Source organism: Oxyura jamaicensis, chromosome 1 (genome assembly GCF_011077185.1).
Source record: "Oxyura jamaicensis isolate SHBP4307 breed ruddy duck chromosome 1, BPBGC_Ojam_1.0, whole genome shotgun sequence".
Taxonomy (NCBI): domain Eukaryota; kingdom Metazoa; phylum Chordata; class Aves; order Anseriformes; family Anatidae; genus Oxyura; species Oxyura jamaicensis.
The window spans coordinates 134,317,060-134,332,838 of record NC_048893.1 but is presented as its reverse complement, the minus strand read 5'-3'; the positions used below and the strand labels follow the sequence as shown (position 1 = coordinate 134,332,838).

At 40.0% G+C, this 15,779-nt stretch overlaps 2 protein-coding genes across 3 annotated transcripts in view; one reads left to right on the top strand and one right to left on the bottom strand.

Annotated features, from left to right (window-relative positions):
* Positions 1-727: 727 nt before the first annotated feature.
* GTPBP6 (GTP binding protein 6 (putative)) lies at positions 728-11,697 on the bottom strand. Its single transcript, XM_035314843.1, has 10 exons — positions 11,312-11,697; positions 10,041-10,178; positions 9,533-9,603; positions 7,826-7,956; positions 7,015-7,085; positions 6,409-6,567; positions 4,910-5,118; positions 2,273-2,421; positions 1,814-1,966; positions 728-1,354 (listed from the first exon to the last, which is right to left on the bottom strand). The coding sequence occupies exons 1-10, from the start codon at positions 11,667-11,669 to the stop codon at positions 1,213-1,215; spliced, it is 1,581 nt and encodes a 526-aa protein (XP_035170734.1). The 5' UTR covers positions 11,670-11,697; the 3' UTR covers positions 728-1,212.
* Positions 11,698-12,159: 462 nt separating this feature from the next.
* The window catches only part of LOC118160227 (cohesin subunit SA-2-like), a 61,762-nt gene continuing 58,142 nt past the window's right edge, over positions 12,160-15,779 (top strand). For both annotated transcript variants that reach the window (XM_035314781.1, XM_035314778.1), the window contains exon 1: positions 12,160-12,297. In XM_035314781.1, coding sequence (XP_035170672.1) covers positions 12,254-12,297 — 44 coding nt within the window. In that variant the 5' untranslated portion in view covers positions 12,160-12,253. The remainder of the gene's footprint in view (positions 12,298-15,779) is intronic.

Sequence of the window (15,779 nt, the reverse complement as noted above, 5' to 3'; positions counted from 1 at the left end):
GCTTGCGTAAATGCTGTTTTTAAGCTGCTTGCCACTGTAAATTAATTCTATTTTTCTAATTTTTAAATGGACTGTGCAATAACAGATGATCATGAAGGTAAGAAAAATGCCAAGTATCAGGGCTAAAAGAAAACAGGCATTGTATAAAGTTCACTATGCAGCTTCATCAATATACCTCACGATTGATATGCACTTTACATGTAAAAGCTGAGTTTGTGTATGGCAAGATGCTCATGTTTGTAGTAGATGGTTGCATAACTGAAATCAACTGCTACTTGATATCACATCAAAGTTGCCTTTGACTTCTAGGAATTAAAGGCCAAGATGCTCACTCCTCATCTCATGCAATTTTCCACAATTGCAGATGACACAGGAGTGAAAACCAAACATTCAATTGAGAAGACTTTCTAAATGCTTTTTTTCTTTTTAACGGGCCTTTTTATCCATGTTCTCACCTGTCTTTACTTCATCTAGAGCAGTCATTCAGTTTAATTTTTTAGAGTCACCACCTGCATCAAGTGTTATTATAACTCTGAATGTTTTTCTGCCTGTCTTTTGTACCCTTCAAGTGCCTTGTTACTTTTACCTAATAAAACTTGATCTGTTTCTGTAATAAAGACTGAAATAGGAGTTTTGCTTCTCCTTTCTGTGATACTGATGTTTTCTCTTTTAAGAATTGACACAGTAGGAGGTATTGTGGATACATTACCATATGCAGAAACACTAGTGGGTGAAAGATTTTCACAGGTAGCTTTATTAATGGCTGAAATATACAAACCAATGGTTTTTGCTTCACTGCAATAAAGTATGACAGGTTTTTTAAGTAAATATGTATTCAAGCAGAATGCATGAACATACCTTATTCTGAAAAACTGGATAAAAAAGTATTTCTATGATTTAAGAAACTCAGTACTTTTCCAAAGGTTAATTTAGATGTCATCCAATGATTCCCATGTGTTTGAGGCCCAAGGCCTGTAGCCCACAAGTCTCCCAACATAAAACTTAGTGCTGTTCTTGTACTTGCTGCCAGAATGAAACTCAAAGCTCGTGCTGTTTCCAGACGTTTTCTGAAACACTGTCCACTTCTACAGTGTGTCAAGAACATCAACTGGTTAATAAACATACTCTTCCACATCCAGGCTAACGGGCCAGTAACTTCATTTTACATCCTCTTAATGAGATCAGTTTCTTTTTCTAGAAAAGGATGGAGTTTCATGGTATAAAAAAAGTACTCCTGGGAAAGAGGTTTCTGTATTTGCCAAAAGCAGAGTTGCTGATTATCACCTTCACCATGGCCGTGCCATCTTCAGGCATGACTTCTACTTCCTGAACTGTTGCTTCTTTATAGAGCCAACTGTAAAAGTAAAAAGTGTATTAGCATCTTAAAGGCATTCCAGAGTGCATAAAACATGATCCTTGGTTTAGATCTGAATGTTTGCATCTAGGTAATTTAACACTTCAAAAGATGAAGTGCTTCACTTAGTTTTTTGTTTGCTACTTGCTGTTTGGAAACTGGGTGTATAGTGTTTTCATAAATGTTTCAGGTCTCTCTCTCTCTTTTTTTTTTTTTTTTTAAACCTGGCTGCAGGACCAGTGGACTGGTCTTTCAGGAAATGTATCTGTGAAGGTCACTTTGAGAAGCATGTTGTACGGTAACTACTACTGATATTTGATAGTTTTTCGATAGGTCATAAAACGTTTACAAATATCCCTGTAATTCTTAACACAGAATTGTATGTTTTGGCAAATAAGTTTTGCAATATTAAGAATTCCTTAGTTGTCCAAGTCCTTCATAAAATTCAGAGTTGTTTACCTTAGCTGAGGTCCCTGTAAGTTGACTGTAATTGTCAGAATCTTCTTCCCTGTTACTTTCAAAATTTTTTTCTCTATTTCTTCTTTCAGCTCTTCTAACCCATGCCCATGTAGAGCAGAAATGGCTAAAGCATTTTCTTCAGTGGGTTCATACCTGAAAAGTAATAATTGCCAGTACGCTTGTTTACAAAGATTAGATTGTGAAAATATGCCAAGCACCGACAATTTAACTGCGTTATTTTATAATGGTATCTTCCTACAGAGACTACTTCTTATATGACTCAGGTGATTTCTTTTGATATTTAAAGACAATGAACTAATTTTTTAAGACCATGGTTACATATGTAAAAGACTGAGAAGCACTATTAAACATATTCAGAAGTGTGGAAGCTCTTTTCTAGAACTGAAGAGCTTCCAAAACATAAATCATGTCTAAGTACACTTGGCATCTCCTGCTCACCTTTCTATCAAATCCACTTTGTTATGAACTTCTACCATTGATTCCAATAAATGGCTCGGAAGATTAAGATTCTTCAGAACTGAGAGAACGCTTGCTTTCTGGAGGACTGTTTCTGGATGAGTGATGTCCCTCACATGAACTATCAGATCCTAGCAAGCACCAATATACAAGACAGTTACTTAATGGAACATTCAGTTACCAGGTTGTAGAGATTTTATACCATTTTTGCATTTCTATTTCATACGAGCTGCTTTCCTATCCATTAGACAATACCCTGGGCAGGTTAACACTGTAAAATGACCTACCGAAACAGTATTAAATCAATACTGGTTTTTATTCGAAGACAAAAGAAAATCTGTGGCAGCTTAGTCTCACTCCACAGAGCGTGAATTGCTGCCAACAACCCCAAAACAAGCTCTGTCAATCAAGCTAGTTATGGAATTCACAGATTTCAAATAATAAATGATATAATTTTTAATGCCAAGGCTGTGTGACAACAATGCCTCAAAAATATTGGAGAAGAAAAAATATGAATTCTAAAAATGTTTTACAAGAGTAATAGCTGAAAGAACATTTCAAATGTGGGAAAAAAATGCATGTAAATCTTAATTCTGTATTTAAAAATGCAGAAGACTCTTGTTATCCCTAGCTTCTGAGGTACTATTACTGGTGCTTCACTTAGAAAGCTTTATACAAAAGTTACCAGTTCCACGTACATACATGGTTAGATAGGTTGCAAATCTAAGCCAAGTTTTTTGCCATGATAAAAAAAAGTAACCAAACAGCATTTGCATTCAAAATATTTCAGCATCTTTGCTCAAGATAATGCTTCAAACTTCTGAAAACTGTAGTGAAAAGTAAATTTATTGCCTTTCACTTAAGACTTCAAAATAAAACAAACAAACATGATAGCTGCAGCCAACTTTTGAAATTCCTACTATTACACAGTTAAAAAACCAATCCTCAGAAGTATTCAGACATACAGCTACATACAGCTAGAATTTCATTACCTTTGAGGATACAGATTTTGTTTTAAATCTCCATCTATATAGAATAGAATAGTTCAGGTGGAAGGGACCTACAAAGATGATCAAGTCCAACTGCCTGACCACTTCAGAGCTAACCAAAAGTTAAAGCACATTACTGAGGGCATTGTCCAAATGCCTCCTGAACGCTGACAAGTACAGGGCAGCAACCACCTGTCTAGAAAGCCTGTTCCAGGGTTTGACCACCCTCATGGTAAAGAACTTTTCCTAATCCCAGCCTGACCCCCGCAGCACAGCTCTGTGCCATTCCCGTGTGTCCTGTCACCGATGCCCAGGGAGCAGAGCCCGGCACCTCCCTCTGCGCTTCCCCTCCTCAGGACGCTGCAGAGAGCACTGAGGTCGCCTCTCGGCCTCCTGTCTCCAGGCTGGGCAGCCCAGGTGTCCTCAGCCTCTCCTCACAGCACAGGCCTTCCAGCCCTTCGGTCTGCTTTGCTGCCCTCCTCTGGGCACTTTTCAAGTACAAGTACCTTAACACCTTTTTTATGTTGTGGAGCCCAGAACTGCACGCAGTATTGAAGGTGAGGCCACAACAGAGTTAAATCCGGTGGGAGAACCACCTCTTTTGATTGGCTGGCTGTGCAGTGTTTAATGCACCCCAAAATGTGTAAGAGGCACCCCAAAGTGCCCTCCTGGTTGCCAGGGCACGCTGCTGGCCCATGCTGAGCCTGCTGTTGACCAACACCCCCAAGTCCTTTTCTGCAGAACAGCCCTCCAGCCACTCATCCCCCAGTCTGTACCTGTGCCTGTCCCAGCTGCAGCACTTGGCATTAATGTTTGTTGAATTTTATGTTATTGCTGACTGCCCAATGTTCCAACCCATCTAGATCCCTCTGCAAGGCCTCTTGTCCCTCAAGAGAGCCAGCAGCACCTCCCAGTTCAGTATCATAGCAAACCTGCTGAGGATGCACTCCACTCCTGCATCCTGCTCATTGATAAAAATGTTGAACGGGACTGGCTGTACAACTGAGCCCTGAGGAACCCTACTAGTGACTGATCGCCAAACAGACATAGCCCGCTCACTTCGACCCTCTGAGTCCTTCATCACCCAGCATAGCGCAGACCTGTTCATCTTAGAACTGGACAATGCAACTTTGCTGTAACAGGCAACTAATGAGAATATGATAGGAAAAGTACACTAACATTTATTACATGCTGCCCACATCACAATTACCCATTTTTAGAGCTACAGGAAACTTTAAGTCAAAACCAGACCGTTCTGAAGGTTGTAGTTCAATTTTTTTCTCTCAAGAAAGAAAACTTCAATATATTCCAGTGCACTGTCTAGATTTTCATATATTTAACAAGAAAAAAATGATTTATCTGGTTTAAACCACATGGAAAAGGAGATATATTACTCTGAATAAGTCCTTTCTGAAATCGATTCATGCTTATATTCTGCATAAAGTATTAGAAAATTCGTTTATTATATGATATTTACCTGGTGGTTATTATGTTAGAAGACCACTATAGTCAGTCAGGTACTTCATTCACTAAGAACAGCATGCCAATTAAGTTCCCCATTTCTGAAGGGGTGAAGACTATCTAAAAGAAAATTAAGTCAATTTCTCAATGTTTACAGTCAACTACTTACCGAGTAAGCAACTTCTTCTAAGGTAGCTGAAAAGGACTCAACCAGATTATGTGGAAGATCAGACAGAAACCCAATAGTGTCAACATAAATAACTGCCATGTGTGAGGGCAGGTAGCCAGCATGAGCTGTAATATCAAGAGTGGCAAAAAGCTGATCTCGGGGTTGGAGTCCTGCTTCCCCAGTCAAGGCTTTGATCAAGGTAGTTTTTCCTAATTAGGATAAAAACAAAAGAAAACAAAACGACAATATTTTAATGGCTTGCTTCAAGCAAAATATTAATATGCAAGACTTGGGAGGGTTTTATGACTCTACATATCTTTTCATATCTAGTTCACTAATACAAGTCTAGCCTGTGAGTAGTTATGTTACGAAATCCAAAGATAATCTTAACTTTTATAACTCAGAATTGGATTTAAGGCCGTGTCTGGAAGCTGTGCTGTGGAATAACAGCAAGATGATCACAGACTGAACTGGCCTGCAAAGTGACCTACCTACACGTCTCACCTCTAAGACTATCTGAAGAATGCTGCCATGACAACATTAGGAAGCAAACACACACACGCTCCTCAGTGCTTCTGTTCTGAAATAAAACGATTTAACATTTCCTTGTTAAATCCAACAATCACCAGAAGCACTAATACTACTTAGCTGATTAGGTTTATGCTTTGCTTTTGTTAGGTGTACTGTCATGAATATGATACTAGGGAAATTTAACTCTTCATAAATATTTCACAGAATTTAGAGTCATTACCTAGTATATGAGCACTTTAGCTTAAAGCATTTCAATTATGTATGCAAAATTGTACTATAGAAGTTTTGTTGAATCTTCAACTCTGTAAGTAGCTTAAAAATATCAGTATAATAGATACCAAAATTAGTGCATAGTAAGTTTGCTTTTTATAAAGAAGTTGAACAATGAAATGGTTTTTAAATAATGTAATATGAAAAGTGTCCAGTCCAAAGTCAATGCATGCCTTGTGTATGAATTCACTTGTGTAAGCTATAAAAAAAGAAAAAAAACTTTAGTTTTATTTAGATTCTCTTAAGAATTTTCTCTAAACACTACACATTAATCTATGAAAAGCTAAAGTGCTTTTTAAGCACATTTCTCAGATTAGCTGCCAACTCTCCTGAATTTTCCTCCTACGCCTCAGCATTTCCTAGTGATCTCAAAACCCATGTACTTTTCTCTATCCATTCTGATCAAGTAATAAAGATAGATAGAAAGGACACTAGCACTAGTCTTTAGCACTAGACATAAAATCCTTTTGACACAACAGGTACTAGAAATTTCTCCAGAACCCATCTGCAAAAAAATCTTAGTGTAACAAGCATTATTTGCTTTCCTAACTATAATCTAACTGACATATTCTCATTATAAAATCTAAAAACTAATTAAAATACAAAGCCTATTCATACCAAAATCAGATTCTGGCTAGAGACTCTAATTAAAAATTAGTAAGCTTCTTTGTGTGACAATTTCATGAGTTTTTGCTTACCACAATTTGTATAGCCCATTACTGAGATAATTGGAAACTCGCGTTTTCTGCGCTGAGTTCTAAGCAAAGACCTTTTTCTTCTTAGTTTCTCCAGGACATGCCTAATTTTAAGTTCTTTTTCTTTTAAGAGGCGATTCTGTGTCTCCATGAATGTCTCACCTGAAAAATACAAACGAGTAATTGGCAGAATAGTCTACAAGAGAACAGTAAAACAAGTGATGCCGTCTATCTGGAAATTGAGTGAGTTACCACGAGGGCATATGACATTATACATAAGCAATTAAAACTGCATATTCTTGCCAAAGATAGAGTCAGAGTGATAAATAATTATTAAGACATATGCTAAGCACTCTAGAATAACCATGTCTGGTCGCAGTAAACTCCTGCGGTAGCAAATGGCCACTTTTCAGCATAAAAAATTTATTATGGCTATGAAGAAGTTACCGTCCAACACATTTTTTCATGTTCAATTCATCAGATGCAGAACACAAACTGTCTTTCCCTCGAGCCTCCCCCTAATAAAATAAGATGCAATTGAATCTATTCTAAAGGCTATGGAGAAAAAAAAAAACACAACTCTAATTCATGGGAATATTTAGACTTTACCTGAGCCCATGATGTATCTTGATCCTCCTCTCTGCTGATCTAGCTGAGACACCTCATTTTTTAGATTTGACCTGGCAGTGGAATAATATTTAAATATTATCAACCTTCTTTAATCAAACTATCTTAAAATGCCTAGCAAATATGAAGCTTTAGTGATATTCTAACCGTACAGATGAAAACACTGCAACACTACAAGATGCAGGTATAAAAAAAAGCCAGATCACGGTGAGAAGCCTGGTGAAAACATCCAGATACTTTGTCTCTTTGACCATGGTTTGAAAAATCACGCAACTCTTAGTAAATCGTAATGGATGTTCAGACACTTTAGAGAGACAAAAATGTCTCTGATACATCCATGCAACTCACACCAACTTCCATGCACAAATAGATTTATGCTGTGTAATACAGAAATGTGGAAAATTCAGATCTAAATTAATGCCTTTAAGCTTCCTTGTTTATAGCTTTCCTTATTAAACCTATTTATATACGAAATACGCATATCTAATTCCTACACATTCTTGCAACCCATCTTCCGTATTATAAAGAACCAGGACCTTTTCACAAGAAATATATTTTGTAACACAATCTACTGAAGACTTTCTGGTTTTGCCTGTCAGTACTGTAGGAGTTTAAAGCAAATACATTAAAGCAAATATTTCTATGCCCTAATCGATCATTGACCATAGTATGGAGACACCAAAACAGTGGCATATTTTTTCCCCACAGTATAGCATTACCCTGATTGTTAATGTAAATAAATTTTCACTAAAATACGGAAGGGTCAGTACACGTTTTGCACAGTTCGAGGTACCTTAGGAGTGGAATTTCAGCCAACGCAATCTGGAGTTTTGCTTCCTTAGTCCGGGCATTGCAACGAAAAATGTGAAGTACAACAGTGTATCTGTCAAAGACTTTCACTCCCCAGGCATCTTCTAGTTCTTTCTTTAGCCATGTAAAACAAAATAACCTAGATGTTTTCTGCCCTATTCAGAATATCAGTAAATCAATTCGTACACAGCATTACGGTTAAAGTTAGCTGATGGGCACCTGAACTCACGGTAATAATTATGAGCACCCAAAAGCAAAATTTAGATTGACAAGGAAGACGAAGAATTTAGAAGGTAGAACACTGTATCTAGGCCCACTGAATTCCATGAGAATCCTTCCATTGCCTTGAACAGATTCTGAGAACAGCTCTTAACAGGACATCTCACAGCATTGAAAGAATAAAAAAATTTCAGTGGTTAAGGCCTTACAAAAAATAATTACGAAATGCTGGTACAGGAAAGGATAAGGATAGCAAAGGAAAAGCAAAATGGTTATTGAAGTTAAAAAACAAACAAACAAACAAAAAAAAAAAACAGAGGAAGAAAGGAAAATTATTTCATAACCAGCCTACCTATAAACTCCTCTCCTTCCCCACCCCAAACTGCCCTAATTCACTAAAAGACACTCAAAGTACTTGAAGTATGCAGTAGTTCCCCTTTGCCATCTCTAAAATCCAGAATGCTTGTCTTTTACGCACATTCTCAAACACTTTCTTGAATCTATATCCTGTTAAGATCTTACCCTCTTAAGAGCTATATCTGCTTAAGATCTAGATTTATGAAAAGAAAGATTTTAGTAAATCTGGGACTAAAGGAACTCATATTTTAAATTAGGGAATAAAAACTAACAGGTTTATATGAAACATTTTAAACTTCCATTTCATCAATAAATTGAAGTGCTCAGGATAAGTATTGGAGACATCTACCTCTGATAATTTTATAATCCAGGGAAAACATTCAAAACTGCCTGCAAAGCATTGATGTTTGCTTGCAGAGTCTGCACTTTACACCGTTTGACACTGCACATGCAAAAAAGCTAAGGAGTATTTATTTCAGTTTGTCTAAGCATGCCAAAGGCCATCTATAGTTTACATGCCAGTTATTTTTACTGCCAAAGTGTTTAAAAAAAAGTGAAGCATGCTTCTCTCCACAAGCAATCTATCTTTGTAAAATACATTTTCTTTGTAAGGATTAGGAATGAAAGTTTAAAAATACAAAAAAAAAAACAACAGATTTGCTCTGAATTTATACCTCATATTCAAAATACAATACAGCAGACATAGCACTATAGAAAAAACATACAGAGTTCATAGAGGTATGGAAACCTGTGCATGTGTGTAATCCAAAATCCTGACATTCCTTCACAACAAAAGCTGTGTTGTCACCTCCCTTTTGTGAATAAGATGCGAGAAGATTTTCCAACATTTTAAGTAGAGCCAGTGGCAAATGTGCAAGCACAGTCCATACTAAAAGGCTATTAGGCTGCAGGAAAACTTCATGCATGACACGTAGATACACTCATATCAGCTGAACAAACATAACAGGAATAAAGTTTCCCTTCAGAAAAACTCAGTCCAGCTGGCTTCATGTATTACCATTTCCGAATTCAGTCATAACCAACCCTCCTTCTGATAGCATCAAGATCTTCCAAACAATATGGATATATAGAATATGATTTGATATTAAATTACCTTTGTTATTGAAGATATTCTTTCCACATTCAAGAAGACAGCTGTCACATGGGGCAATTTTTTAATCTTTTCTAGAAGACGGATAACCGTTACAAAATGCAGTGTTAAATGTCAATTCTCTTTTTAAAATATACAGAATATAAAACCATTTTGCACTGAGCACAGTGCTCATAAAATACCAAATGGCATCATATTCTTCACCCACAGAACAGCCGTATTCGCATTAATTTCATACTATTTCAAAAACAGCTGCCAGTTTCTTTTACGTCCATCACTTAAGCATAGCAATTATTTTGCCCCACACATTTCAAATGAACACGGGTTATTTCTATTCTGTGTTGCTTTTGTTACCTTGAAAAAACTATCTTTGAAGTTTGTCTGCAAACCTATTTGATGGATTAATAAAACCTTTACCTCTTTTCAACTTTCACAGCTATCCTTAAATAGTTTTCAGCTGCAGAAGCTTTCCTTTCTGAATGATGCAGTCCTGAAAAGACTCAGTCCTTACCTGTCAGAACATCAAAGTTTCCTTTGCCGAAAACGAACTTCTTGTCAGGATTTTTTGTAGGAATAATTATTTTATCTAAAACAGTCCAGTTCGGAAGGGTATCTACGAGAGCAACGGCTTCAGCCATCTGTAACTCAGCTTTAGAGACACACATACAAAAAAAAGAAAGAAAAAAAAAGATAATATGTCAACTGCTCAAATTGCCAGTAACTACAGGACATGTGTGAACAGGGAATGACTATGCTTCACTTAAATTCTACAGGTCCATTTGTTTTAACGAGCAGCATAAGGTGCAAAATGCCTTACCTCTAATCAGAATAAACTCCTAGCTCAATGCAATTTTACTACACAAAAGCATCTTTCTGCCAGTACAAATTATTTTTATGGTTCTTGATTCTGAATTCTGGATTGCAGAGTGAATAAATTACTCACCTCTTTGCCTCTACACTGTAGTTTATTCTTCAAAAGTAAAATGATTAACTAGTTTTAGATTAAATTGTTATTTTAGTTGAGCACAAGGCCACGGGATTAATTCCTCAGTGTTTTGTAGCATATGTAAAGAACTACTAATGCTGCATACCCCGCTTCTTACCACTGGCACCTATTCTTATCAAGGACCTACACTGACTTCTAACTTGCTAAAGACACAGATTTCAATCTGCTTCATTAGTCAGTATGTTTTTAAAACACCTATGTGGCAAAGCACCGATTTATGAGGATTTCATGAAATCATGAGGGCTACTAGGGCAAATAGGATTGGTAAATCCAATTTTGATTTGCCAGACAGATCCTCTTTCCGCAGTAGTTTCATCATGATTCTCTAGGTAGGAAAACACATTTGATGTATTAAAGTTCAAAAGGTAATATATTTTTAATTATAACCATGATCCTCTTTCTCATCCTATTGATAGCATTCCTCATAAAGTGCACATTTTTCTGTTGTAACTGCGGCTTTTCAGCAATCACCCCGGATCATTTGCTGAGGCTCTTCACCTGAAGGGCCTAAACAGATGGAAAAGGCTCACTGCTGCTCTCAAGTACATTTGGACAGACGGGTGCCTTCATAGTTTTTCCCGCTTGTAAAACGGGAAGGCTTACGCAGTCTGAAAAGTTTTGTTCTGTGAAGGGGATAAGGTGTTGTAATGAGCAGGGCTAATAAACGGACAGGGGGTACCCCCTGTAATGAGCAGGGCTAATAAAGGGGCTGGGGGTGCCCCTGTAATTACCAGGGCTAATAGCGGGCCCGGGTCTGTCCCCTCCCTCCCACCCACCGGTGGTCAGCTGCGGCTTCTTCGGCCCCCAGCGGACCGCCGGCTGCACCACGGCCACCCGCTGCGCGCCGGGCAGCAGGCCGAGCGGCGAGGGGCCGAGCAGCTCCTCCACATCCTCATCTTCCTCCTCATCTTCCTCTCCGTCGTCGTCGTCGTCGTCGTCGTCGTCATCACCGCCCGCCCCTCGCCGCCCGCTGCCTACCCGCGGCGGCTCGCCCCTGCCCGGCGGCCGCTGAGGCGCCCAGAGGCGGAGCGCGGTGCTGAGCGGCCCCCTCCGAGCCACCCCCCGCGGATGCACCGCCACAGCCGCCGCCCGGCAGCAGCGCAGCAGCGGCCGCAGGAGGCGGGCGGGCCCCATAGCGTTGCCCCCCTCAGCGCGGGGCGGGGCCGTTACGGCCGTTACGGCGGCCGCGAGGCGGCGGGGCACGCGCGAGCCTCGCCCCGCCCCCTGGCGGCAGCGATCCCCGCCGCTGATAGGCCGGGGGGCGGCCGTGATTGACGGCGGGAGCCGGCAGCGCGAGCGCGCGCTCGACCGTTGGAGTGCGCGTCCCCGTTCCCCTGCCCCCCCCTCCTCCCAACCCTTCACAGGCAGGTGAGCGGGGCGGCGCGCGTCCCCGGAGCCTTCCTCCTTCTCCTCCTCCTCCTCCTTCGTACCCTCAGAGCCGCCAGGGCCGCGCCCGCCGCCCTCGGAAGGGCCCTGGGGGGAGGGGGGGGGGGGGGTCTGGGGCGGCTACACCCCCCCCCCCCCCGCTTCCCTGACGGAATTAATTTCCCCCGGCCGGCCGTGAGGGGCTTTAATGAGCGGTTCCGTCATCAGCTCGCCCTCTTCTCTTCTCCTGACAGCCTGCTCGGCCCGCGGGTTTCGTGGCCTCGCCGCGGTGAAGTTTCCTCAGGAGCCCTCCCTCAGCTTGCTTCCTGCGCTGCCGAAATAATGTAGTGGAAATGATAGCCGAGCCCAACGCAGCCAGCAGCCTTCCCAGCCAAAAGTAAGACCTGGCGCCGCTTATTTATTTATTTATTTTTTGGGGGCAAATTCGGGCTCTCCTTTAAATCTGTGTCCTGCAGATAAGTGGGGGAATGAATGTGTCATTTGGGGTGGGAGGGAAGGAAAAGGGGATTGGCTGTGCCTTGTTACTAACGTCTGCATTTCGTTTCCTTTCCCCTTCGTGTATTGTTGAGCATCTTTTAAATGTTGTTTTATGCTGATGTGCAGGGAGGTTGGTCTTACAAGCTTCTCTGTGCCCTGTTCTGTGCAAGTGAACCTAGTTTGAATAAAAATGGGCAGATTTATAGTCTTAGTGGGTGTGTTCACTCCAGTGACAGATTTAAGGTGCTGAGAGGGAAGAGTACCAAGTTATCTGTAGCCTACCTGTTGGCATTGCATATTCCTTGTTGCCTTAGAGCAGGGGGAGAGAATGTGCTTCTCCAGAGCTGCTTTCATCAGGGGTATGTCAAGTCTTTCCCCCTTCAGAGGCTATGTTTTCAGTCATCAGTTGAGGCAATCTGTAAACCAAATGCATTCATATTGTTTACAGAATGGGATATATAAGTAGAAAGAGCAGATACAAATAAGTAATAAAGTTATTAAATTTGAGTATATCTTATGTATTTTCAAAGAGTGAAACTTCTTAGATATCCAGTCTTGCCTGCTTTGAGCTCATTGTAGTCTGGTCTTTGCTCATCTCGTCACCTTCCAAGCAAGTGTGCTACAGGTCTTTTGCTTCAGTAAGCTCCAAGAAGTGCTTTCCTTGTAGGCCTTGATGACAATCAGTGTAGCTTGCCAAATGTCCTCTCCTGAATGTTTCATCTGAAGCAAACCTTTTCATTTCAAAAGTGACAGGTAGGTGCCTGGCAATTGCTTAGCTGAGCTTCTTATTGTTTGGTGTTTGTTGTTGCTTCTAAAAGGTGAAGCAGTTGCACTGGAATTTATGATTTAGAAAATCTACAGGTGGGATTAATCCAGTAACGTAGATTAATTGTTCCTCTTAGACAGCCAAAAGAATAAGCTGTGTTGGCGTGAAAGAGGTAGCTTTCTTCTTAAGAGTGAGTCTCTTAAGTCTGCCCCAAATAATTATTAAAATGAGAAAACTGAATTCAAAAATTTTCACGATAGCTTTGTGTGAGGACTAGAAGAAGGGCTTTGCTTCCTTCCTGCTTCAAGTTTTTTTTTTAAAATCTCACCAGTAACACTTCCAGTGCTAGTGAAAGGACTGTATTGTGGCAGGAATGTAAGGTAAAAATGTGCCTGTGAGCCATATGTCGCAGGGTCTAAAGGTCAAAATTATGATGAGATAGGAACGGAATTCTGCCTCCTGTGCTTTCTTACCATTTGCTGATGGAAACAAAGTAAATGGCTGGCAACTGTTCCTTACAGTGCACCAGGCAGTGAGTTGAGGTATGCCAAAACACTTGGTGTGGTGTTGACAAAAAACAAAAGAAAAGCTTGTGATTATGTCAAAACTTGTCAAACCTACTGTTGTACTCAAGTAGTCAAAAAGATGTGAAATGGAGTTATGCATAAGGATCCCTGCAGTAGTGTTCACATCATCCTTAGGATTAGTTAGAGTAGTTCCTATTTTGCTCAAGAAGACAAGAGGATGTCTTAATTGTTTGTATAGTTTCTTCAACAGGACTCTAGTTGTGCAGATAAAAACTCAAGGGAAGTATCTAAGTGGCTCCTTATGGTTCAGCTTGTAAACTCTGATCTAGTTCCTGCAAACCTTTAACTACCTGCCTTGTGAACAGCATCACTATCAGGAAATACCAGTATTAAAAGGAAGGAAAGCAACACAAGTACTGAGAGTATCTGGCTTTTAAAAATCTCTACCAAAACTAAACAGAACACTTCCAGGTACAGGGATTAATGCAACTCTGTATATAAAGAAAGTACATCAGAGCAAACAAGATCTAACGGCTTCTTAAGGAATGCAAAACAAACCTAAGGATTCAGGGAATTAAAGAATACATTAAGTGTAGGAAAACATATCAGTCCAGAAGTTCATGCTTAAGTTCGTACTAAAGTGAAGATGCCTTTTTTTCCAAAGCAGGCTCTTGAGAGTGTTGTTTTTTTTTTAACCGTGCAATTTTATTTTTCATAGGCTTATGATGAGAAATATTTTCAAATAATTTTTAAAGCAAGCAGATGCCTAGACCTGCTTAGATACATTGTCTTTGCAGTCTTTGGTGTAGGATGTCTTTTGTAACACAGTGCTTCCTGTGGCATTGCTACGTGCTGTGGTGCAAGCCAAAATGATTTGGGCACTAAACTGAGTCACCATCCCTGGAGGTCTTTAAAAGACGTTTAGATGTAGAGCTTAGGGGTATGGTTTAGTGGAGGACTTGTTAGTGTTAGGTCAGAGGTTGGACTCGGTGATCTTGGAGGTCTCTTCCAACCTAGACTATTCTGTGATTCTGTGAACAAAATGGCGTTTCAGTATATGCTTAGTGCTGAGTTACGTTTGGTGAGTGTTCAACAGAGATGCTTAGCATATGCGTGAAAGTTAGTCTAACTGCTCTAGTCACAGAGCTATCGTTTTACACAGAACTGTTAGCCCAGCATGAGGAAGCTGTAGGTCAACTGTCTTCTCGTTACTGCTCATTTCGCTGAGCTTCAGGAAGCAGGCTGTTCCATATACCAAGCATTCACTTACTTTGTTAACACCTTTTGCTGCAGGCAGGTTTTGCCTGGCATAAAGTAGCACAGGGTCAGTATCAGTAGACCATTACTTGAAAGTGTTTTTGACATCCAGGATGTTCTTGGGAAAGAGCTGTGAGAGTTAAAGTTTTAGCCAGGTATATTGTAAACAAAGATGTTAAATGCAGCACGTGTTCAGACAAGTACTTGACTAAATAGTCCTGTTTTTTTTTTTTTTTTTTTTTTTTTTTTGTACTGGGTGGTGGTTTTTTTCTTCATTATTTAAATATTTTAATTCAATTTAGACTCAATTATAGTTTCTGTAATCAGATGAAAAGAAATTTGTTTTCATCATGGCATGTAATAAGTTGCCAAATAGAATATAGAAATAATTCAGGAAAATTGCTTGAGAGTATGTTGAGCATTGTGTGGAGGTATACTGCATAAACAGGGAGCACATACTGAAATGCTGGCTGGCATCTGAGTTGTCATTCTAGTGAAACAGCACAAGTAAGAACATGTTAGTCCAGCCCCATAATGTTGCATTCTGCTTTAAAATCACGAGTGGAAGTTAATCACATAGGAGAAGCAGCTCCTTGACAAATAGGTTTGGGTCCTTTTAATTTGTTGTCTGTACAAGGAATCTGAGAAGAGCTAACTGGCTTCAGAAGAGCTCTATATATTGCTGTGTCTTGCTGCTTGTTCTTTTGAACTAGGAAGTTTTTTGGTAGTACTCGAGATACTTAATCTCTCTGGTGCACAATTACAAATCAAAGGAAACATTCTGAAAACTGCAAAGCGTTGCTTTTAGCATGCAGACTTGGTTGTGAAGCA

Excerpts from the sequence above, each read along its gene's own strand:
- GTPBP6 (XM_035314843.1), bottom strand. The coding sequence starts at position 11,669 with ATGGGGCCCGCCCGCCTCCTGCGGCCGCTGCTGCGCTGCTGCCGGGCG. Across the intron at positions 9,604-10,040 it reads AAACTTTGATGTTCTGACAG|AAAAGATTAAAAAATTGCCC; the intron begins GTAAGGACTGAG and ends TCCGTCTTCTAG. Across the intron at positions 2,422-4,909 it reads TAGAAGAAGTTGCTTACTCG|GATCTGATAGTTCATGTGAG; the intron begins GTAAGTAGTTGA and ends GGTGCTTGCTAG.